This window comes from Rhinopithecus roxellana, chromosome 13 (assembly GCF_007565055.1).
Source record: "Rhinopithecus roxellana isolate Shanxi Qingling chromosome 13, ASM756505v1, whole genome shotgun sequence".
Classification (NCBI taxonomy): Eukaryota; Metazoa; Chordata; class Mammalia; order Primates; family Cercopithecidae; genus Rhinopithecus; species Rhinopithecus roxellana.
In genome coordinates, this window is record NC_044561.1 from 46,016,054 (window position 1) to 46,040,553 (window position 24,500).

Consider the following 24,500-nt stretch of genomic DNA (forward strand, 5'->3'; position numbering starts at 1 on the left):
TATATTCGACACTGATAAATAACAAATGATACAGACTCTGGATGATCTTCCACCGAGAAATCCTGACTTTTGTTCTAATTTGTAGTTCCATTACTTGACTTACCACATTGGGCTATGCAGGGTTAGCTGTAGGCTCTGTTTACTGAGGAATGTCCCAGGTGTTTCCCAGGCGCCTCTTACTTGGCAGGACTTAACCTCTAAACTCTGTCTCTCTTGTGGATCGGGTCAGGGCTTTGCTTTAGACGTTGTTACGGCAGGCCTGGAGTAGTCCTCATTCTAGGGGAGGGATTGGCAACCTCTGGCTCACAAGCCACATCTGTTGATGGCCTGCTTTTGTATAGCACTTAAAGCTGAGAATGGTTTTTGTATTTTTAAAGAGTTGTTAAAAAAAAAAAAAAAAAACAAAAACAAGTGGCTGGGCACAGTGGCTCATGCCTGTAATCCCAGCACTCTGGGAGGCCGAGATGGGTGGATCACAAGGTCAGGAGATCGAGAGCATCCTGGCTAACACGGTGAAACCTCGTCTCTACTAAAAAATACAAAAAACTAGCTGGGCGAGGTGGCGGCGCCTGTAGTGCCAGCTACTTGGGAGGCTGAGGCAGGAGAATGGCGTGAACCCGGGAGGCGGAGCTTGCAGTGAGCCGAGATCGCGCCACTGCACTCCAGTCTGGGTGACAGAGCGAGACTCCGTCTCAAAAAAAAAAAAAAAAAAACAAGTAAAAATATGAAACAAAAACTGTATGTGGCCCACACAACCTAAAATACTTATCTGGGCCCTTTATAGGTCATGTGCTGACCCCCAGGGATGATTCTCAATCTACTGTCTCAGCTGAACATCCTCAGTGTTAATGGCATTAAAAAGGTCTTGACTGGGCACGGTGGCTCATACTTGTCATCCCAGCACTTTGGGAGGCTTAGGCAGGAGGACGGCTTGAGGCCAGGAGTTCAAGACCAGCAACAGAGTGGGTCCCTCTCTCTACAAAAAAAGGAAAAATAAGCCGGGCGTGGTGGCACTCACCTGTGGTCCCAACTACTTGGGAGGCTGAGGTGGGAGGATCACTTGAGCCCAGGAATTCTAGGCTGCACTGAGATATGATCAAACCACTGCACCCCAGCCTGGGTGACAGAGCAAGACTATCTAAAAATAAAACAAAACAGAAAGGCCTTTCCTGCAGCACTGCTGGACTTCCAGTCTTTGTGCCATCCTTAACTCTGTAACAGCTGCTTCCTGGTAAACCCTATGGAGTCGTCCCACACGTGTAGTCCAGCCTAGGCCAAGGACTTTCGGGGAACCCTACACTGACTTCCGGCTCCCCACTTCTGCTAAGTTTCTTCCCCTCCAGTGCCCTGCTTTGCTGGCCTGTCGCTTTAGCTGCCCGGAAGTCTGGTCTCTTACCTCTCACATCATTACAGCGCACCGCACTACACTATGTTCACGCATTTAGCAGCTGTGTTCACACTCAAACTATCTCATGTATATATTTTGTTAAAAAAAAACTTCAGGACTCTCTAAACTTAGGATGCCAAGGGTGAAGTTAAGCCCTGGAGACTGAGTCAGTAGCAAGTTTGCAATTCTGCTTCTTTGATTACAGTTTCATGCTCTTCCTCCTTGTTCTTGAGCGGAACTGTCTTCCTCATTGTTCTTGTTCTGTAAATTAGGGTTCCCCAACCCCCCAGGGCCACAGACAGCTACTAGTCAGGCCACACAAGCAGGAGGTGAGCCTCGGGTCAGTGAGCAAAGCTTCATCTGTATTTACAGCCGCTCCCCATCGCTGGCATTACCGCCTGAGCTCTGCCTCCTGTCAGGTCAGCAGCAGCACTGGATTCTCCTAGGAGGGTGAGTCCTATCGTGAACTGCACATTGGAGGAACTAGGTTGCACGCTCCTTATGAGAATCTAATGCCTGATGATGTGGCCCTGGCTCCCATCATCCCCAGATGTGACCATCTAGTTGCTGGAAAACAAGCTCAGGGCTCCCACTGATTCCACACTATGGGAAGTTGTATTTTATTATATATTACAACATAAAAATAATCAAGTGCACAATAAATGAGATGTGTTTGAATCATCCTGAAACCACCCCAACTATGTCTGCAAAAACTGCCTTCTATGAAACAGGTCCCTGGTGCCAAAAAGGTTGGGGACTGCTGCTGTAAACGACTAAGAGAGCCAGGTCTCCCCCTTTCCATTTGCTGATTTTTGTTACAGATTAGCTATCTGCTTCACTTCCTGTACCCAACTCAGACCTGACAGTAAAAAGACCCCATGACTGTTTCATCTTCAGTGGACCCCAAAAGAAAAAGACCACCTCGACTAATCGGACCGATGTAACTATGCATTAGGCCTTATACAGAAAGATGTTGAAATTGTTAGGCTTCCCGAAACGTTGGCTATAGAAACGACCCCAAATTTCTACGTTTGAGAACAATGACTTCCATTCTTTTTAATGTTTCCCGGGCGGCACATCAAGCTGCGCATTTGACCAAACTCTAGATTCTGACACTTTTGATTATTTTTGGTTGACAATTTTTGTCATTTTATTCGTACATGTTACCTCAAACCCAGTTTATGGCTGGGCATGATGGCTCACGCTTGTAATCCCAACACTTTGGGAGTTTGAGATCAGCCTGGGAAACATAGTGAGACCCCCGACAAAATAAAAGAAAAAAAAAATTAGCTGGGCGTGGTGGCTGGCTGCCCCCGTGGTCCCAGTTACCGGGGGACGGGGGGAAGGGGGGAGGATCGCTGGAGCCTGGAAGGTCGAGGCTGCAGTGAGCCGTGATCCCGCCATCGCACTCCAGCCTGAGCACCTGAGCGAGACCCTGCTCCAAATAAAAAGAAAAAGAAACACCCGCCCCCGCCATTTACGTGCACAAGAAGTCCATATGCAGTTAAGTGTAAGGTTTATTTTGTGGTATTCCGAAAGCTGCCCCGCCGCCTGCCCGTGCAGGCACGGCCGGGGGCCAGGTCCCCACAAAAACCTGCGCGGAGTGAGGGAGACAGGAAGAGCCCAGCGGAAGGCACGCGCCGGGGACACTCTGCGGCGAGGGCCTGCGGGAGCCTCCAGCGCGAGAAGGGGCCCGGGCGCAGGGCAGCGACCGCGCCGCGGGACGCCCGAGCTACCGGGAGAGCGAGGGCAGCGAGACCCGCATCTCCAGTCCGGGAGCATCCAGGCTCGCTCACCGTGCGCGAGGCCCGCCTGCCGAGTCCTGGGCGCAGCTCTGGCGTAGGGCCCCGCGGGGCGCCCACTGCCGAGAGAGGAGGAAGGACGCGTCCCGGGAGCCCCGCCCCGCCTCCCACTTCCCGCCTCCCGGTCCCCGCGCGGCCTGCCCGGGCGCCCTTCCGTCGAAGGCCAGGCGCCTCGAAGGCCCGCCCCGTGAAGCCTCGCGCGCCCCGGAAGTGGTCATGCCGCGGCGCCGAGGCCGGAAGTGGCTGCGGCCGGCGGCAGCGGGCGGCAGAGGAGGTGCGACCGGCTCTGGAGCTGCCTAGCGCGGCCGGGCGGGCGGCGCCGCTCAGGCTCGGGCTCGGGCTGGGCCCGGCGCGGCCTCGGGGCTGCCCATGGGGCGCGGGGGGCCGGGCCGGTGACGCCGGACGCCCATGGACGCCTCTGAGGAGCCGCTGCCGCCGGTGATCTACACCATGGAGAACAAGCCCATCGTCACCTGTGAGTGTCCGGAGGCGGGGAGGGCGCGGCGGTCGTTGGGCGGGCACGGGCCCCGGCCGTCATGCACCCGGCGCCCCCAGACCTTCAGTCCCCGGCGCGCTCCGGGCTGGGCCGCTTCCTGGAGGTGTGACCGGGGCTGCGGCTGAGGCGGGGCCCTCCGACTTTTCGGTGACGCCCTCTGACCTTCCCGCCGGGCGACCTCTGACCCCTGGGGGCGCCCTGCGAGCCGGCTGCAGTTGGAGCCAGTGGAACCCGGCGGACTCTGCCTGGGACTGGCGCGCTCCGGCGTCGAGGGTGAGGAGAGGGGGCTGCTGCGGCTCCGTCCCGCCCCCGTTGAGCCGCGCACTCGGGACCTGGGGGCCCCGGGCTTTTCCGCCGGGCGGTTTTCCTTGCGGGCCCCCTTTCCCCGATTCTAGGGAAGTCCTTCGGGGCTCGCAGAGTTGCAAGCGTTGGTGAAGCAGGAACAGTTTGTTGCGGGGTGAAGCGTCAGGCAGAGCCGCCAGGACTGCTTTGCCTCCTTGACGCTTCCCTGCCGCGCACTCAAACCATTTTACGGATGAGAAAGCCGAGGCTCGGGCGCTTATGCAAGCAGCTCCCCATGAACGGCCTCCCGCTCGAGTCTACACTAGGGACACCCGGTGCCTCTTGGGTGTCCTGTCCTCCCCCCACCCCTCCTTTAATGCATACACAAAGGAACTATTTTTCTGTTAGAGGAAAAATATTCGCTAAATTTTACAAGTGTGACTCCAGAGTTAAATACGGTTAAGAACAGTGAGCCTATGAAATGTTGGCTGGCTTTTTGGTGACTTGCAGAGAGCTGTTTCAAACTATTACGATTTTTGACCTTTGACAGTATTCTGTATTTTCATGCATGTGTGCAGTTAGTTTTTTTCTAATTGCCTTTCATGCTTTGAAAGGAAGCACTCCTTATTGCAAAATCTGGGTGCCAAGGCCACAGTAGACTGTATGTCGTGAGAACTCCTGTTTCCTTCTCGCTCTGTCAGTGGGGATGCACCTGCTATGTTCCTTCCTGTTAGATCCCTGAGAAACTGTATATGTAAGGTTGAATTTTGTTGCTTCAGCTTTAGATGATAGACTTCTTTCTTTCCTTCCTTTTGCTTTATTTTTTTCTCTTCCCCTCTCCCTCTTTTTTTTCTACAGAGACCTAGACGAGATAATAGACTTTTCTTAGGGAAGTGGACTGTGTCTCATTTAAAATTGGAGACTTGCATAGTTCAGCAGTAGCTGTCTTTTTTCCTTCCCAGAGTGTTTGTGAACTGGAGGTCTTTCATACTAAGTTTCACTGTCTTCCAAATGTTGAACGTTTTTCTCCTGAAGTGCTGTGCACATTGTGAGTGCTGGATACTTATTAATTGCCTGTATGGACATCCACGCATCTAATTATATCTTCTACCTCCCAGCTTGCTTACATTTCAATAGCAATATGTATTTATAGGCATTATGTAAATACATTTCTGAGGAGAAAGTTCCTAAGTTCTATTAGATTCGACCGTAACTAAAGGGGTAAAATTTGTTATCTCGATAGTCAGTGTTGGAGATATTTAATGTTTAGTTTTGTACCTGCGTGCATCAGGGACAGCTAAAGGATGCAGTTTTCTTTCTTACAGATTTATTGGATTGTCATCTTGGTGGAGGTTTTTTTCCTGTGTTTTGAGCAGCAGAGTGAATGGTTTTTTGTGTTTTTTTTCTTATTCTTTGAGTTGGAGTCTTGCTCTGTCACCCAGGCTGGAGTGCAGTGGCGTGATCTTGGCTCACTGCAACCTCTGCCTCCTGGGTTCAAGTGATTCTCCTGCCTCGGCCTCCCGAGTAGGTGGGATTACAGGCGCACGCGGCCACGCCCAACTGAGTTTTTTTTTTTTTTTTTCCCCAGTAGAGACAGAGTTTCACCATGTTGGTCAGGCGGGTGTTGAACTCCTGGCCTTGGGTTATCCACCTGCTCAGCCTCCCAAAGTGCTGGGATTACAGGTGTGAGCCACCACCCTCGGCCTCCAGCAGCATAGTGAGTGTTAATCTCTGCGCGGATACTACACTGTCTTAGAAGGTGCAAACTGTCATTCATTGGAGTCTCAGAAGAGAAAGGGGCTTCGGTAGACTTTCAAAGTTAACTTGAAAAATGATCACTTTAAACGTGAAGGTTTTTTTTGAAAAAGCTGACTTCATATTTCACACTTGAAATTATGTTGTGGTATATCTGGGACTGAAGCTTTAGGAAGCACTTGGCCTGGTTTCACTTCATACCTTCATCTTGCTCCCGTCTTTCAGCTATACATGTTTTGAAAGAAGGTAGTATAAACAGTTGCTTTCAAGAAATCCACCCAGAGGCTAATTAACTCTTAACTTTTTATTATTATATACATAGTTCTCTGAGCAACATTTTTGTTTTCAAAAACATTTTTAATTTTTTTTTTTTGAGACGAAGTCTCGTTGCCGAGGCTGGAGTGCAGTGATGTGATCGCGGTTCACTGCAAGCTCCGCCTCCCGGGTTCACGCCTTTCTCCTGCCTCAGCCTCCCAAGTAGCCGGAACTACGAGCCCCCACCACCACGCCCGGCTACTTTTTTGTATTTTTAGTAGACACGGGGTTTCACCGTGTTAGCCAGGATGGTCTTGATCTGCTGACCTCATGATCCGCCCGCCTCGGCCTCCCAAAGTGCTGGGATTACAGGCGTGAGCCACTGCGCCTGGCCAAAAATCTTTTTAATTCTCACTTGAAATGTTACTACCTCAGATCTGTTCATTTTAAAATGAAAGTAGAGTTTATGCATGTTGTTGAATTTTTTTTTTTTATAGAATGTCTAATATTTTACTTCAGTGAAAATGCATTCTGCTTAGACCTTTCTGGGAAGAATATAGAATGTAACTGGTTCAGGTGAATTTAAAAACTGTTTATAGGTAGGGATAGAAGAATGAAAAGTTCCCAAAGATTAAGGGTAACTAGATTAGATTATTACTTTAAAACCTAGCTGATTATTTTGCTTCATTTTATTATTATTGTTTTTAGAGATGGGGTCTCGCTCTTTCACCTAGGCTGGAATGCAGTGGCATGGTCATAGCCAACTGCAGCCTTGCTGGGCTCAAGTGGTCCCCTCCCTTAGCCTGCCAGTAGGCAGCACTACAGGTAGGACCCACCTCACCGGCCTGAATTATTTTAATAACATTTTGAAGCTCTCCAAATGGCTTTTTTTTTCCTTCCTGGGACAGAGTCTTGTTCTGTTCCCCAGACTGGAGAGCAGTGGTGTGATACTGGCTCACTGCAGCCTCTTCCTCCCAGGTTCAGTCGATTCTCCTGCCTTGGCCTCCTAATGAGCTGGGACTACAGGGGCACACCACCAAGTCCAGCTAATATTTGTATTTTAATAGAGATACGGTTTCACCATGTTGGCCAGGCAGGTCTTGAACTCCTGACCTCCTGTGATCTGCCCGCCTTGTCCTCCCAAAGTGCTGGGATTACAGGCATGCGCCACTGCATCTGGCCTTAAATATTTTAGTAGACTTTAGCCGTGACTAAACCTCCTGCTCCTGTGAAGAGGGACTACCTCAGCAGAGGCCTTCTTAAACTCAGGGCTAGTTAAAGCTTGTAAATACGGAAGCGTGTATGTGAAATGTGCGGGGATGGGAGCTGAACAGTTAGTGGAATTAATGCTTTGACTGAATCATAGCAGTGGGAAAACCTGTAGTATAATTTATTAATCATGAAAAATGCCTGGCGAAACTGAAACATCCAGCAGATTCATTTGGTCTAAATTTAAATTTTAGCGTAGATTTTTTTTCAGCCACAGGGTCAGTTTTCTGTTTTGAAATAAGGACTTGGGTTTCTGGCCCAAGGGTGTATGAGGAAAGACATGTTCCTTTTCCAGCTATCTCATTCAGTTAGTGACAAAGTTAATGTAATTCCAGTGATTTGTGGCTTTGCTTTGTTGACTGTCATCATATCTACAATAGCACATACCTGTTATTACCTTGGAATTGAATAGTATCTGAACAATAATAGTGCCCTCTCTCTAGATAATCTGTTTTCACTAGTCACATCTATTGCCTGTTTCTTTTTTCTGACTCTCTGTGTTTGGGGTTCCAGGTCCGATATTAGAAACTTTTAAAGGGGAAAACAGGCAACAGAGATGAGCAGATTTGTAGAGCTTCGTATCTGGTTGGACTTTGGGATTTTCCCCTGTAGGTTAAAGTTTTTAAATTTGCACATTGAAATTTTCTACTAAACCTGAAAGTGTGGTGCTTGTGATTTAACTACCACCAGTTTTACTACCAGAAAAGTCACTTGAAATGTCTGTTTAAATGGGTGAACATATTATAAATGCAGATCTTGTTCCATGTTGAATTCTCAAGGCAATGTTGAACCAAAGCTTGAAAAGTAGGAGGAACATTCTCCTTAGGAAACCTCAGTTGTCACATAGAGTATATATTTGGAGGCAGGGACTAAAGGCACTAACAAATGTGCTTACTATGTCATTTCTACCCGAGCATGGTTAAAAAACCATTCCATCTTGTATGCATGACCTCGGTTCTTGCATACTTTCACAGACCCTCAGCTGTGAAACGGGTAGAGTACCAACCTCATCGGGTTGAGAAGGGGTGTGTAAAGCACTCAGGAGAGTGTCAGGATTATATCAGTGTGCAAAAAAAGTTACTAAGGAGAGATTCCTCAATTTTCTCTATTCACAATGCTTTTAGTGTCTCAGTAATTTTTTTCATGGCACCTCTAGACTAAAAGGAATACTTAAAAATTCCATTTATTAAGTAGTTAGGTTCCAGTAATTTATTAAATATTATGTACTCACAGGGGCTGTTTGAAAAAAATATATACATTAGTTGGAAGAAAAAAATATTTTCATCATTCTTCCTAACCACAGCAGTGTGCTACGGGAGGGCAGGCCCGGCAGCAGCTCTGTGGCGCCTCTCACTTGGGGGTCGGATTGGATGCTGCTGCTCCCTTAGATTTTTTTTTTTTTTTGTCCTTTTTGGTGGCACTTGCTTTTCATCAGAGCAGCCACCCTGTTTTGCGATGATAATGATGTCATTGAAAGAAGTGGAGCTCTGATCTGATGTTGACTCTGTGAATTCCTTATGTGGGGTTCCTACACCACAAACATTGCTGTTTCCTCATGAATTTGAAATATCTCTTGGTGCCCCTCTGACTGCGTAGTGTGTGGGAAGTCTAGATACACGGTTAGGGAACCCGTGCTGTTAGTGTTATTAGCCCAACTCCAGGGTGGATTTGAACTGATACTTTAGAAGTGAAAAGCTTCCTTTCTTTTCAGCTCACGTGCCTAGTTTTCTACAAGATGTGTTTCTGAAGAGTTTATAGTAAGTTCTGGCTTATGCAAATGAAATGGAAAGGTCTGATTTTTTTTTTTTTTTTTCTTAAGTGCTGATGAATCTCTGAAATAATCAAGTATGATGCAGCTTAGGCAACATAGGGAATTCCTGTGTCTACAAAAATAAAAATAAAAAAGTTAACCAGGTGTGGTGGTGTGCGCCTGTACTTCCAGCTACTTGGGAGGCTGAAGTGGGAGGATCGCTTGGACCTGGGAGGTCGAGGCTGCAGTGATCTGTGATTGTACCTCACACTGCAACCTGGGTGACAGAGCAAGATCTGGTCTCAAAAAAAAAAAGGCTGGGCGCAGTGACTCACGCCCGTAATCCCAGCACTTTGGGAGGCCAAGGTGGGCGGATTGCGTTGCAAGGTCAAGAGATTGAGACCATCCTGGCCAACATGGTGAAACCCCATCTATACTAAAAATACAAACATTAGCTGGGCGTTGTGGCGGGTGCCTATAGTCCCAGCTACTTGGGAGGCTGAGGCAGGAGAATCGCTTGAACCTGGGAAGTGGAGGTTGCAGTGAGCCGAGATCATGCCTCTAGCCTGGCGACGGAGTGAGACTCCATCTCAAAAAAAAAAAAAAAAGTATGACGGGCATAACACGTGAGCCAGTCTTTCCTTAGAGAGTTTTTACTGTGCTTCCACCAGAGGCCTGCCAGCTGACAGTGTGATTGTGTGGCTCACCCTGGCTGAAAGCTGGTTATATCTTTTAGTGGAAATACAAGTAACTGACTTGAGGATTTTTTGTCTTAGAAAAGCGTGTTGCCAGTTGAGAGAGTGTCTTCACTGGAGTCGCATGCTTTAGTGTGTAAGTGTGTGGTCTCAGAAGGTCGCACACTGATCTCCAAGCACTGAACTTCCCACCCCCGTGCTCCACCTCTGGATCCGGTGGCTTTAGATCTAGAGTTACAGACCAGCAATGGCAGAAGACTGCAGGGTCTTTTTTTTTTTTTTAAGACGTGGTCTCACTCTGTCACCCAGGCTGGAGTGCAGTGGCATGATCTTGGCTCACCATGGCCTTGACTTCCTGGGGTGAGGTGATTCTCCCGCCTCAACCTCCTGAGTAGCTGCTTGTGCGCCACCATGCCCAGTTAATTGTTTGTATTTTTAGTAGAGATGGGGTTTCACCATGTTGCCCAGGCAGGTCTTGAACTCCTGGACTCAAGTGATCCGCCCTCCTTGGCCTCCCAAAGTGCTGGGATTACAGGCATAAGCCACTGCGCCCAGACAGCTGCAGGGTCTTAAAACAGTCAAAACATTCCCGCCTCAGTGCCTGCCTCTGTGGTTGAGTTTGCCTCAGAGCCCCCTTTGGCTTCCTCTCCTGTGTCTCACCTTCTGTCTTTCTTCCTCAAATCTTTCCTCTATCTGCTCTTAACATCAATTTCAAATATAGTCACAGTATTTTGGCCTTAGAGAATATTTGTTTTTAAATTAAAAGTCGATAACCTTGGAGTCATTTGTGACTCCTTTTTTCTCTCACAACTGACATTATCTTTGAAATCTATCTAGAATCCAGCTATATATAGGGCCTGCCTGGATAATCTGGGATCATCACATCTTGAGCTCCTGAACTTAATTAAGTCTGCAAAGACCCCTTTCCCGAATAAGATGACATTCACAGGTTTTGAGGGTTAGGACGTCGTGGGGCGCCATGCCACCTGCTGCACCAGTCTGTGTTAGCTACCAAGCGCGCAGTGGCCGGCATCCACCAAGCGTCTGTGGTTTTAGATAGCCGTGTCTGTCTGTGGAGGTTTGTCCTTCCTGTACTCCTGACCAAGGGAATGTTATCTTGACATTTTGGGCTTTGGAGTTCTAGATGTGGATACAAGGTGGGGTGACCCCTGAGAAAAAGTCCAACCTCTTCTGTACTCTCTCTCTTATGTGGCTTTTTGGACATTTTTACCTGGCGTTTCATTTCTGAATGTTATTTTAGGCCTGTGTTTGCAAATTTTTTTTTTCTTTTTAAACAGTGACCAGGGACCATTGTATTGACATTTTTCTTATTTTTAACTGAGATCTGTTAGCAGTTTGAAGCCATTGTATACATTTCAGAGTTAGCTGGGCGTGGCAGTGCATACCTCTAGTCCTAGCTGCTTGGGAGACAGGCCAGAGGATCGCTTGAGCCCAGGAATTTGAGGGTGTGGTGAGCAATGTTTGTGCCACTTCACTCCAGTCTGGGCAACAGGGTGAGACCCTGTCTCAAAAAAAAAAAAAAACAACAAAAAAAACAATTTCAGGGTTGAAATTTGTCAGTGGGTTGAAATGACAGTGCCATTTGTCGGCACTGTCAGTTCACCTAGACCAGTCAGCAAGCTCTAAACATCCAGGTTGATGAGAAGGGCCGACAGAAGTCGTTTTGAAGTTGAGGAGCTGAGGGCTGGTGTTGCTGTGACTGGCCATGATCTGTGTAACTGTTTAGTAGCACAGCTTGGACCAGTATTAGCATGTCTGATGACTCCTGCTTTACCGAGGACTCAGGGAGGCAGACACCATCTGTTCACATGGAAGCAGGGAGGTTTGTCCCTAAAATTATGCCTCTGAGAAAGCCTTTGCCATATAATTAAATAAAAATGTCACTTTAGCATTCTAAGAATTGAGTAAGTCAACTATACACTAGAAATTTTTAGCATAGTCTTACTCATTCCAAAATTAAATTCCTATTCTGAGAACTTGATACCCAGCACTGTCTTTGCTTCTCCTGTAGTCTGTTGTATCCTTTGGGGATCCTGGGTGGTCTAGCGTGGAGTATGGAGGAGTTGGGCTGTTTTCGTCGGTGAGCAGACATTACAGAGCACGTGTTACATGCCTGTTACTGCTGAAGGTGATTGGGTTATGTCAGAGAGCAAAGATCCCAACCCTTTGAGAGTTTACGTTCTAGCAAGAAGAGATAGATGGACAATAGACAAATTATGTTAGGTGACAAGTGCTGTGGAAAAAAGAAAAGGATAAGGGAAACGGAAGAGCTGTAACATTTCACATATTTTATTAGAAAAGTTTGCAATATGTATAAAAGTAGACAGAATATTATGAACAGATCCTACAAACCTTTCACCCGACTTGAACAGTTAGGTGAATTGCCCAGTCTTGCTTCTCTATACCCCTCATTCTCCGCAGTCTTATATTACTTTGAAGCAAATCTCAGACATGTAATTTATCCACAAATGGATGTTATGGACTGAACATTTGTATCCCTTCCTACACACTGAAGCCCTGACTCCCAGTGTGCTAAGAATAGGAGTTGGGCCTTTGAGAAGTACCAGGGTTAGATTAGGTTCAGGAGGGTGGGCCCTTTATTATGGGATTAGATGAGGAAGAGTGAGAGGACACCTCCCGCTTGAAACAGGGAAAGACCGCCTGAGGATAACAACGAGGAAGTGGCTGGCTGCAGTCTGTGACACAGGCCTCCCCAGAAACTGAATCTACTGACATCTTGATCTCGGGCTTCTTGGCCTACAGAGCTATGAGAAAATACATTGCAATTTATTTTTTTCTTTCATAGGGTTTTTCAGAGAAAAAAAAATCTGTTTTCTAAGCCACCCAGTCTATGGCATTTTTTTTGTTTTTTAAAATTCTTTTATTTCTTTTTTTTTTCTCTTTCATGGTATTTTTTAATTCCACCTAAAACATTTCTTTCTTTCTTTTTTTTGTTTTTGAGATGGAGTTTTGCTCTTGTTGCCCAGGCTGGAGTGCAGTGGCACAATTTTGGCTGACTGCAACCTCCACCTCTTGGGTTCAAGCAACTCTCCTGCCTCAGCTTCCCAAGTGGCTGGGATTACAGGCACACGCCACCACGCCTGGCTAATTTTTTTTTTTTTTTAGATAGAGTTTCACTTTTGTTGCCCAGGCTGGAGTGCAGTGGCGCAATCTCGGCTCACCGCAGCATCCGCCTCCCAGGTTCGAGCAGTTCTCCTGCCTCAGCCTCCCGAGTAGCTGGGATTACAGGCATGTGCCACCACGCCCAGCTAATTTTTATTTTTTTTACAAAGATGGGGTTTGTTAGTAGAGATGGGGTTTCTCTATGTTGGTCAGGCTGGTCTCGAACCAGGTGATCCACCTTTGCCTCCCATAGTGCTGGGATTACAGGTGTGAGCCACGATGCCCGGCCCTAAAATGTTTCTTTTTTTTTTTTTGAGACGGAGTCTCGCTCTGTCGCCCAAGCTGGAGTGCAGTGGCCGGATCTCAGCTCACTGCAAGCTCCGCCTCCCGGGTTCATGCCATTCTCCTGCCTCAGCCTCCTGAGTAGCTGGGACTACAGGCGCCCGCCACCTCGCCCGGCTAGTTTTTTGTATTTTTTAGTAGAGACGGGGTTTCACCGTGTTAGCCAGGATGGTCTCGATCTCCTGACCTTGTGATCCGCCCGCCTCGGCCTCCCAAAGTGCTGGGATTACAGGCTTGAGCCACCGCGTCCGGCCAAAATGTTTCTTAATACCAAATATTCAGTGTTTAAGTTTCCAGTGCGTCTTAAATGTCTATTTTTAAAACTGTTTGAATTAGTATCCAAATGCGGTTTTTAGATAAATCCTTTACGTCTCCTAAAATCTCTGTGTTCCCTCTGTCTCTTGTTTTTTCTTTATAACTTGATGAACCTGGCTCGTTCGTCCCGAAGAGGACCCACTGCCTAGACTTTGGTAGTTGGAGCTGGAGGCTGGGTCAGCTTCAGGCTGGATTTTTTGTTTAGACAGGTCTGTTTCACGAGTGGTGGTGGTCTTCCAGCAGGTACGTGATGTCTGATTGCCTCTCCTTTTGGAAATTGGCAACCATTTATTTTCACATCACTAATTCCCTAAAGTTTGCAAAATGGTGATATTCTCATTTCCCTGTTTCTTTTTCACTTATTAGCTGAACTATTTCTGTGAAAAATGCATGTGTGTACACATATGTGCACACATGTACATGCATACATTTACAGTCATTGGTTACCCAGTGGTACAGTGAGGCATTATATACTCGATTCTTTCCCTTTATGTAACCATTTTCTTTTTTTTTTTTTTTTTTGAGATGGAGTCTCGCTCTGTCGCCCAGGCTGGAGTGCAGTGGCCGGATCTCAGCTCACTGCAAGCTCCGCCTCCCGGGTTTATGCCATTCTCCTGCCTCAGCCTCCCGAGTAGCTGGGACTATAGGCGCCGCCACCTCGCCCGGCTAGTTTTTTTGTATTTTTAGTAGAGACGGGGTTTCACCGTGTTAGCCAGGATGGTCTCGATCTCCTGACCTCGTGATCCGCCCGCCTCGGCCTCCCAAAGTGCTGGGATGACAGGCGTGAGCCCCCGCGCCCGGCCCCTGTGTAACCATTTTCAAAGCGAGTTGGTTCGCTGGCGCCCTTCAGAGGGGATCAGTTGGCATGCTTTGTGGCTCGTTCATTGCGGCTGTGAACTTAATCATTACTCACACACTTGGTGTGTTTCAGTCCATTGCACTGTTGCCTCATTGGCGAGCAGGTTGCTCTCCCTTTGGCCAGGGAGAGTCTCATTTCATGTTGGGGTCTAAGATGGAGGCGTCTTTGTCAGATTCTCTCCTATCTAGCATGACAAGATGTTCTGGGCTCGTTTTGTACATTTAATGCCTGATCTGCGCTTAGCAATCGTCAGGGAGCCCTGATTCCTTTTAGTGAAAAATAGTGTTTCAAAACCATAGTCTGCAAGCTTAGGCTCCTAGTTGCTGTGAGGCCTTTTCAATGGACAGAGCTAGGAATAGCTGTAGGAATTTTTGTTTTTTGTTTTTGTTTTGAGACAGGCTCTTACTCTGTTGCCCATGCTGTAGTGCAATGGCACGTTCTCGGCTCGCTTCAACCTCTGCCTCCCGGATTCAAGAGATTCTTGTGCCTCAAATTCCCAAGTAGTGAGTAGCTGGGATTACAGATGCATGCCACCGTATCTGGCTAATTTTTATATTTTTAGTAGAGACAGGGTCTCACCGTGTTGGCCAAGCTGGTCTCAAATTCCCGACCTCAGGTGATCCACCCACCTTGGCCTCCCAAAGCATTGGGATTACAGGTGTGAGCCACACTGCACTGGCCTAGGAATTGTTCTTTGTTTGTTTTTTGTATTTTTAAGATAAAATACATCATAAGTTCACTCTTTTTGGTGAAAACTCAGAGCTGCGGGGTTTTAATTAACAGCTCCGTCCTCTGTGTTTTCTGTTTTCCATACTGAAAATCCTAATTCTTATGGGTACTTGAGGAGGCTAGAGTTAGAGGTTCCCTAGCTCATGCTGTTTCAGTCACCTGGAGGGCTTGTGGACCCACAGATGGCCGGGTGCATTCCCCATTTCTGAATGAACAGGTCTGGGTGGGGCCTGAGAATGAGCATGTCTAACAAATGCCCGGGTGGGGCCTGAGAATGAGCATGTCTAACAAATGCCTGGGTGGTGCCGATGCTGCAGGGCCAGGGGCCCCTGAATAGAGCGTCACGCGATTGCTCAGTTGCCTTCAGTTGCTTTATCCCTCACTACACAGTCTCTGCGTAACACTATTAACTCCACCATCAACAACAGGACTAGTGATGGACTAGGACTAGAAGCGTTTTTGACCGTTCTTACTGGCATCTGGATGTATCCCACAAGGAATGAACTGTCAAATTACTGTAGTTATAAAGTTACTTGTCATAGCTCCTCTCTGAGATTATACCACTAAATGTATACGTATACATTTAAGTTCACTTGTTTTATTTTTCCTGATTATTTTGAGGGAAAACTTTTAAAAAATCTAATTGCTTTATAATTATATAAAATACTTACTTCCAAAATTAAATCTACAAAATGAGGTCTGTTTAAAGAAGTCTTGTGTACGTTCTGTCCTCTCCATGCTAACTCCTCCGTTCCTGAGTACTCCATCACAGTTTTCATGGTTTTCCTTCCACATGAAAAACATTTGTATTTCCCTTTCTTAGCTTAGACATTGACAGCTGCGCACACTGTCCCACGTTACTTTCCCCCGGACTCCACTCCACGCTAGGAGTATGTTGAGATTGTTCTCATTCCTTCTGGCCGTGTAGAGTCCGTGATGTAGATGTTGTGTGGTTTACTCTTCCAGTCCCCTCTTGGTGGAATTTAAGTTGTTTTGTCTTTTACTGTTTCCAGTCGTTGTGCACAGGTAGCCTGTCTGTGGCCTTTCCGATGGGCCTGCTGGGACGGAGCCCTGCAGGGCGGGTTGCTGGGCTGAGGTCGATGGTTATGTCACTGTGCTGATGCTGCCTGAGTTCCCTCCTGAACGCTTGCACCGTTGGGAAGCTGCCTGTAGCCTCACAGAGAAGCCAGCCTTGAACAAAGGCTGTGGGGAAGGGGAAGTCTGGGGGAAGACCAGTTTGGGAGCCCTTCTGTCTAAAGCCTTAAGGCGTTAGGGTGCCAGGAGCAGGAGTGTTTCTTTCTGACTTGTAAATACAGTACTGTGGTTCAAACTGCGACGGTAACGCTGTGTTTCTTTTAGAAAATTGCACACTGTTAAAGGCTGATTCCTCAGTATTCTTATATTCAGCTGCATTTATCCAGTCTTTTTGTTTTTAAACTCTTGAATTTTAAGTTTGCTCTCCGAGGGCCAGAGAAAGCAACTTGTTTCCTTGATTAGAAGAGTTCATTCAACTTCTTAACATGCTTGGCCGGTGTGTTCTTGTCTTCTAAGTTAAAAAGACTTTGGGATTTTCTGTCTTTTGACTAGTCTTGATGTGTAGTAGTTCCTTTTCTGCAAATTTCCACAGTAGCAAACTTGATGAACACTAATGTATGGGTTTTCCTTTGATCCCACCTACAGTGGGTAGTATTTTCATATGACTGGGTGCTGGGAGAGAGCAGCAGAGGGCAGGGGTGTGTGTGTGTGTGTGTCAGAGGGAAGGTAGAGACCACAGGAAGGACCCGGAGGAGAGCCAGGCCAAATGGGTGTAACGTTAAGCCAGTGATGAAATGACGAGGTGTACCGACTACTTCTTTAAACTTGGCCTTTAAACTTGGAGGTGCAGAATTGTGGGAGGGTTCATTTGCTCTACTTCTCAAATATGTGTCTTCTAATGAAGGGAGGACCGTGTCTGTGCTAGAAATCTGGAGTCAGTTGCGAGTCCTCTTAGGGGATGACTCAACCTTGCTTTCTACCTAGAGAATCTGGATAACATCTGGATCCTTTTTTCTGCTTTCTCGTTGACCTTCACTCCCTGCCCCCACCCCGGACTGCAAAGGCCTTTCACAGAGAGATACTTTGGGAAGAGCACTGGGGAGGCTTCCATACCCATGATTATGAATTTGATGTTAGTTTTCGCCATGAAAGAGCTCCCAATCTGAAGCATTAATTTTCATTACTGCCTCGACATTATACACGAATTATAGCAAATCTACTTTATGCATTATTGAACAGGCTGAGATGACTTCCCAGTTCGTAACCTTGGATATTTTTATCATCCATTTGAAAGCCCGTTTTACCGAAAGCCATTGAGGAGAAATTAATGTATGGTCTATGGGCAAGCACATGCATTCTTAGGCTTGAAGACAGTGCCCTCTCTGATCTGTTGTTTTCAAACATCAACTGCATAATAGTGGATTGCAGCTTTCCTTTGTTAATAGGCTTAAAGAATCATCATTTCTGCAAAATTTTCTATAAAGCAAATCTTAGATAAATTATACATTTCCTTTGACTTTTTTATTCAAAAATAGAAACGTAGAAACTTGCTTGGAGAGGCCTTAAAATGAGTTCATCTCTTGTCCTAGTCCAGCCACTCCACTGCTTTTAGTCGCAACTGGGAGATGACCCAGCCCCTGGTTGAGGCCCCTAGCTGTGGGACACTTTCTGTCATTCGTCACCCACCTCCACCCTCAGGTTTTTCTCTCTTAGGCCATAGCGCTTCTTGGGTTGAGTTAAATCCATTTCTCTGTCTTTCCCACCCGTTAGTGCTCTGAGACCTACGAAGCCCTACAGAATAAAGCCGGCCTTTTAAAATAAGACAGCCCCTTAGATGGCTGAGGACAGTGTCTTGTTAACAGGTTGAAACACTCTAAATGTCTCCAACAATTTAAGATAAAGTGAGATGTATTTTATTAGAAAACCTACTGTTCCTTTTACCAAGATTATACTAAAGAATTTGAAGAAAAATTGTCCTGTATCAGAGTATCAACAAATATTCAGACTTTTTATGTCAAGTTTTTTTTTTCCCCAACATAAATCTCCAAATAAAAGTATTAGCCTTGAAAATGTATCCTGTCAGGTATTTAGGAAAGCCACAAACTGATTGAACATTGTTTTTCTTTGCCACTCTCTCATGGTTGTAACTTTGGGATCCTTTTATACTTTCGTATGGGTAAGACCATCATGGCTTTGCACATTCAAGATTGGTTCAGTAAAAAACAGATGACAGAAATGTTCACCCTGTCTGCAGAAGGCCTTTTGGAACCCGTATTTTCAGCCAACCATTGTTAAAACAACTGCTGCAGAATAAGTAGTAAACTGGTTAGAATTAAGAAGGTGGGAAGGAGCACAGGGCAGTATGGAGTCCCAAGCTAAGCTCCCTGGGTTCGAATCCCAGCCTTGGCGCTTATTTGCTTGATGTTGGGCCAGTTAGGGCAGTTCTTGATGCCTTGGTTTCCACATGAAGGTTCAGAGAGTGAGTATGCGTGAGGTGGCTGGGGCATACCATGCCCACCGTGCTGTCTAGAGGGACAGTGAACAGGCGGCCCTTCTCTTGACTGTTACCTAGCAGCTTTTCTGGGACCCTAATGTGATGGTATTAGGAGGTGGGGCCTTTGGGAGGTGGTTAGGTCATGTGAGTGGAGTCCCCACAAAAGGGATTAGTGCCCTTGTGAAAAAAAGGGCCCCAGAGATCCCCCACGTGAAGGCACAGCAAGGTACTCAATGTGCTGAAGCCCTGAGCTCAGACTTACAGCCTCCAGAAATGATGAATAAATTTCTGCTGTTTATAAGCCATCCTAGTTTATTGTATGTTGCTATGGCAGCCTGAACAGACTCAGACATTGAATTTATTGAAACGCTACCTGTTATAAATCACTGAAGTCATCTTTTTTTTTTTTTTTTTTTTGAGACAAAGTCTCGTTCTGTTGCCCAGGCTGGAGTGCAGTGGTGCGATCTCGGCTCACTGCAAGCTCCGCCTCCTGGGTTCATGCCGTTTTCCTGCCTCAGCCTCCTAAGCAGGTGGGACCACAGGCGCCCGCCACCACGCCTGGCTGATTTTTTTGTACTTTTAGTAGAGACGGGGTTTCACCGTGTTAGCCAGGATGGTCTCGATCTCCTGACCTCGTGATCCGCCCGTCTCGGCCTCCCAAAGTGCTGGGATTACAGGCTTGAGCCACCGCGTCCGGCCCTGAAGACCTCATTTTAACTGAACTACCTTAGCAAATTTGAAGACTTTATCCTCACATGGTTATATTCTAAGGTACTGGATTTTTTTTTTTTTTTTTTTTTTTGAGACAGAGTCTCGCTCTGTCGCCCAGGCTGGAGTGCAGTGGCCGGATTTCAGCTCACTGCAAGCTCCGCCTCCTGGGTTTAAGCCATTCTCCTGCCTCAGCCTCCCGAGTAGCTGGGGCTACAGGCGCCCGCCACCTCGCCCGGCTAGTTTTTTGTAATTTTTAGTAGAGACGAGGTATCACCGTGTTAGCCAGGAGGGTCTTGATCTCCTGACCTCGTGATCCGCCCGTCTCGGCCTCCCAAAGTGCTGGGATTACAGGCTTGAGCCACCGCGCCTGGTCAGGTACTGGATTTTAGGGCTTCAACAGGTAGATTTTTGTGGGACACAGTTCAGCCCATAACAGGTACTGAGGTCAGATGGTCACAGGTCAGATCCCTACTTACGTCAGGTGACACTTTTGCCACTGTTAGATGTGCTGATTGACTGGTCATCTTCCAGGTGAACACAGGTTAGAGAGTTAGTCCGTGATGGAATGCGAGAGACATTGCTACTTGGTAGTCTCCATTTAGACGAGTCCTACTGTACAGCAAGGTTCCCCAGGAGAAGAGCTTGGAGCAGGTGTTGGAGGCAGTTCCTCTTTTACTCTGTACGGATGTTATTTGTATAATTATGTGAAGTTACTGTATTGCAAGGACAGAGTGTGAGAGAGAGAGAGAGAGAGAGAGAGAGAGTGATTGTGTGTGTGTGTGTGTGTGTGTGTGTGTAGTTTTATATAGAAAACCAAGTGGAAGAGAAGAAAGCTTCCGTTTAGCTGGCTTACTTTCCACTTAGCAAAGAGTAATGATTTTTATATATTAATCTTGGAACTGTTTAACAAGACAACAGAAATTGGCAAAGTTAAGAAACCAGAGGCTAAAGATTTTCTTCTTTTATTGATTTCTTTTATTTATTTATTTATTTTTGAGATGGAGTTTTGCTCTTGCTGCCCAGGCTGGAGTGCAATGGCGCAGTCTTGGCTCACCTCAACCTCCGCCTCCTGGTTCAAGCGAGTCTCCTGCCTCAGCCTCCCAAGTAGCTGGGATTACAGGCATGCGCCACCACGCCTGGCTAATTTTGTATTTTTTTAGTAGAGGCAAGGTTTCTCCATGTTGGTCACGCTGGTCTCAAACTCCCGACCTCAGGTGATCCGCCTGCCTCAGCCTCCCAAAATGCTGGGATTACAGGTGTGAGCCATCACGCCCGACCTCTTTGATTGATTTCCGAGATGACTACCAAATAAATGAACAAGATGAAAAGTCATAACTTCAAACAAACATTGTTTTTGTGTTATCAAAATGTAGTAATAGTCCCTTTGTAACCACCGTGTGCCGTGCCGTGTTTGAGGTGACTGACGTGTGGTCTCATGTAATCCTCAGCAGAGCTCCTCTGGCTGAGCTCTTCCCATTTTCCCATTGCCCATGTCCCCGTGGCACAGGAAGGTTAAATCGTCTCCCCAGGTGTAGTCAGCTGGTCAGTGATGAAACTGAGATGGGGACCGGGCAGTGAGGTTCCCAGCACCCTGCCCACTCACCGTGCCATCTGCTCAGAAATGTCATTACCCTTCCTCAGTGACTTGACATTATTATATGAGTTTCAGGAGGTTTTTTATTTTTAGGCTTTTGATAGCAAAATAAGCAGATGTGTTAATGGCACACATCAATTCCCAATGATTTCTTAAAGATCGATATAAAAGCAATTTGGAAAATGGTTTGCTGAAGTAAAAAGGATCCTCTGAGTATAAGAATTTTAGTCATCTATATTAAAAGGTTCTTTTTTCGCTTAAGTGTAATTCAGTTATCTCATCATTTTATGAGAACAAAATGAATTTTTCATTTACATTAAAGCAAAGATAAAAGAGCTGAATTAACACTGAGCGTGCAGTGTAAAGTCAGCCGCAGCCAGATTCCTGACTCGTGTCTGCCACTGTCAGCTCTGTGCACTGAACACGTTGACCCTCAAAGCTGACTTTCCTCGTCCATGAATGTGGGTCATGTTTGTGCCTTTCCTCCCAGGAGTTATGGGGAGGACAGAATGAGAGGGTGCCTGGCAGGTGCCTTGTGTAATACTCGCACATGGGGAGCCACCTATAAATTTTAGCTTCTCCTGGCATTTGGTTGAACAGTGAGTTGATTTTGGTGAAGTTTTGGTTTCTTTTTCTCCATGAATTTTGGCTGTCTGGGAGAAAGTGGGGGCTATAGAACACAGCAAAACTGGGTGAGGTGGAGCCGGCTCCCTCTCCTTAGCTTTGTGTCCTTGGGGCGAGTTCGTCACCTTCTCTGACCCCATTTTCCTCGTGGGGAAAATCACACCCACTCCATGGAGGTGTCATGAGGGTTCAGCTTCATCACATCTGTCTGTGCTGGGTTTTCCTGAGGCTCATTCTGTAGAGGCACAGGTACAGAAGAGTCTTGGGATATTGTTTCATTAAACATAAAATTACCTAAAAACACCAATTTATTAAGCTCTAGAGCCCATTTTGCATGTATTCACCTAAAAATATGGTAACTGAATTTCTTTTTTCCCTTCATAGGTGCTGGAGATCAGAATTTATTTACCTCTGTTTATCCAACGCTCTCTCAGCAGCTTCCAAGAGAACCGATGGAATGGAGAAGGTATGTTGTGTATTTTTTGACTGTATCCCTCTCTTCATTTTTTAAAATGAACTACATGTTTTTAAATAAGTGTATGTTGTTTAAACATTTATGTGAACAAGTGAAGCAGCACAAGTTAAAAGCCTCAGTTCTAAAGAAACAGTGACCTCATATAATCTATGGGTCTTATTCTTTATGGAATACGATGGTTTTCTTTTTTTCTTTCTTTCTTTCTTTTTTTTTTTTTTTTTTTTTTGAGACAGAGTCTTGTTCTGTTGCCCAGGCTGGAGTGCAGTAGCACGATCTTGGCTCACTGCAACCTCCGCCTCCCGGGTTCAAGCAATTCTTCTGCCTCAGCCTCCCGAGTAGCTGGGATTACAGGTGTGCGCTACCATACCTGGCTAATTTTTGTATTTTTAGTAGAGACAGGTTTTGCCATGTTGGCTGGACTGGTGTCGAACTCCGGACCTCAGCTGACCCGCCCTCCTCAGCCTCCCGAGGTGCTGGGATTATAGGCGTGAGCCACGGTGCCCAGACTACAATGGTTTTCTTAACGAGACATTGGAAAGTAGAAACAAGACAATTTTTTTGAGTTAAAGACTCACTTTTATAGGAATGATGTGCGATTCTTCATGGTTAACCAGAACGTCTTAAAGGCACAGGCATTTTGCAAAGGCGACATGTCCTCACTTAGACTCTACTTTAAAGCAGAAGAGGCTGGGCGCGGTGGCTCATGCCTATAGTCCCAGCACTTTGGGAGGCCGAGGTGGGCGGATCACGAGGTCAGGAGATCGAGACCATCCTGGCTAACACGGTAAAACCCCGTCTCTACTAAAAATACAAAAAATTAGCCGGGCGTTGTGGTGGGCTCCTGTAGTCCCAGCTACTGGGGCGGCTGAGGCAGGAGAATGGTGTGAACCCAGGAGGCGGGGCTTGCAGTGAGCTGAGATTGTGCCACTGCACTCCAGCCTGGGCGACAGAGCGAAACTCCGTCTCAAAAAAAAAAAAAAAAGTAGAAGAAGAACTGGGCTGTATCAGCCGTCCTACAAGACCCTCCCTCTACCCTGGCTCCCGTGCGTTTTCCTTAAGGACAAGAAGGTAAACAGAAAGATGGTGTTTAAAACTTAGGAACGAGGTTAGATCAGCCATCGCAGGCTCTGTCGCATGTTTATAGTTAGTCATCTGGTGACATACTCATAGGAAATCACTGGCTGGGAATCCTCTTTTTGGAAAACTTATTTCTGGTAAGACCAGATGTTATTTGTAAAAAATGTTTGGATTTTATCTTGTAACATAGGTAATCTAATTTTAACCAGGGTATATAGAATTTCCTGTTATTTGTGTTTATGTAATTCTGATTCTCACAGCATTATTCCTTTCTGACCACCAGTTTGTGGCTTAGTAACATGAGGGATTAAGGTGGCTTTCTGGAGATGACTTACCAGGTGAATACAGTCTAATTTCTGTGCTGATTGTAATGTCTCACAAGATATGCATTTAGTTGCTAATATTTAATAGAAAGAGTGTACCGAGTGTTAGAGAAAAACTGCTTAACATGTGAGGAGGCCCAGTGCTGTGAAAGAGAGAAAATAGTTTAGCAAATGGAGTAATCTGTAAGGGCATTCTGATAGATAAAGGGAAAAAAAAGTGTGTCCATGAAACAAGATAATTTTGAGAGAAAAATTAAATAGAGAAATTATATAGGTCCGGTGGTGGCCCATGCCTGTCATCCAAACGCTTTAGGAGGATCGAGTGGGAGGATCGCTTGAGCCCAGGAGTTCAAGACCAGCCTGAGCAACATAGTGAAACTCTGTCTCTGTAAAGAAGAAACAAGATTAGCTGGACGTGGTGGTGCACACCTGTAGTCCTAGCCACTTGGGAGGCTGAGGTGAGAGGATCACTTGAGCCCAGGAGCTGGAGGCTACAGAGAGCTAAGATTGCACCACTGCCCTCCAGCCTGGGTGACAGAGCAAGACTCTGGCTCAAAAATAAACAAATAAAAAGAAACTGCGTAGATTTAATATTTGTATTCATCGCTTCCCCTTTCTGAAGCTCCACTAAATGGACTACATAAATACTAAACAAATAAATGGACTAAAAAAAAATTGACCAAACAAATGCTAAACAAATAACCCTACATAAAGAACTAAAAAGGCGGACGTGCATAAAGACAGAGAAAGGAGGAGGCAGCAGAGGCAGGGGGATGTGGCTATGTTTTTGGGAGAAAGAGAAACAGGTGGAGGAATTGGGAGAGAAAGCTGAGGAAGTTTGTGTCTTGTGGCTCCTTGAGAGGGGGGGGATTTCTGACAAGGGACAAAGTGCCAGATCTTGGAAGGCCTGGGTGAAAGCAGGGCTGGGGTTGGGAGTTGGCAGAGGTGTGGACAGGGACACTTAGACTCAGGGTCCCCACTCCTGTTTGTAGTGAAGTGATTGCTGTCATTACCCACCCCTCAGGAACCTGGAAAGCCTTTCTGTGAACAGAAGAGCTCCAGACCGTTGGATCTGAAGCACTGCAGA

The 24,500-nt window shown here is 46.4% G+C and overlaps 1 protein-coding gene across 1 annotated transcript in view; it reads left to right on the plus strand.

Moving 5' to 3' along the window:
* The first annotated feature begins 3,427 nt into the window (after positions 1-3,427).
* LOC115892920 (trafficking protein particle complex subunit 10-like) overlaps positions 3,428-24,500 on the plus strand; it is a 62,727-nt gene continuing 41,654 nt past the window's right edge. Inside the window, exons 1-2 of the mRNA XM_030915678.1 lie at positions 3,428-3,664; positions 21,923-22,004. Of these exons, the coding sequence (XP_030771538.1) occupies positions 3,598-3,664; positions 21,923-22,004 (149 nt within the window). The 5' untranslated portion in view covers positions 3,428-3,597. The remainder of the gene's footprint in view (positions 3,665-21,922; positions 22,005-24,500) is intronic.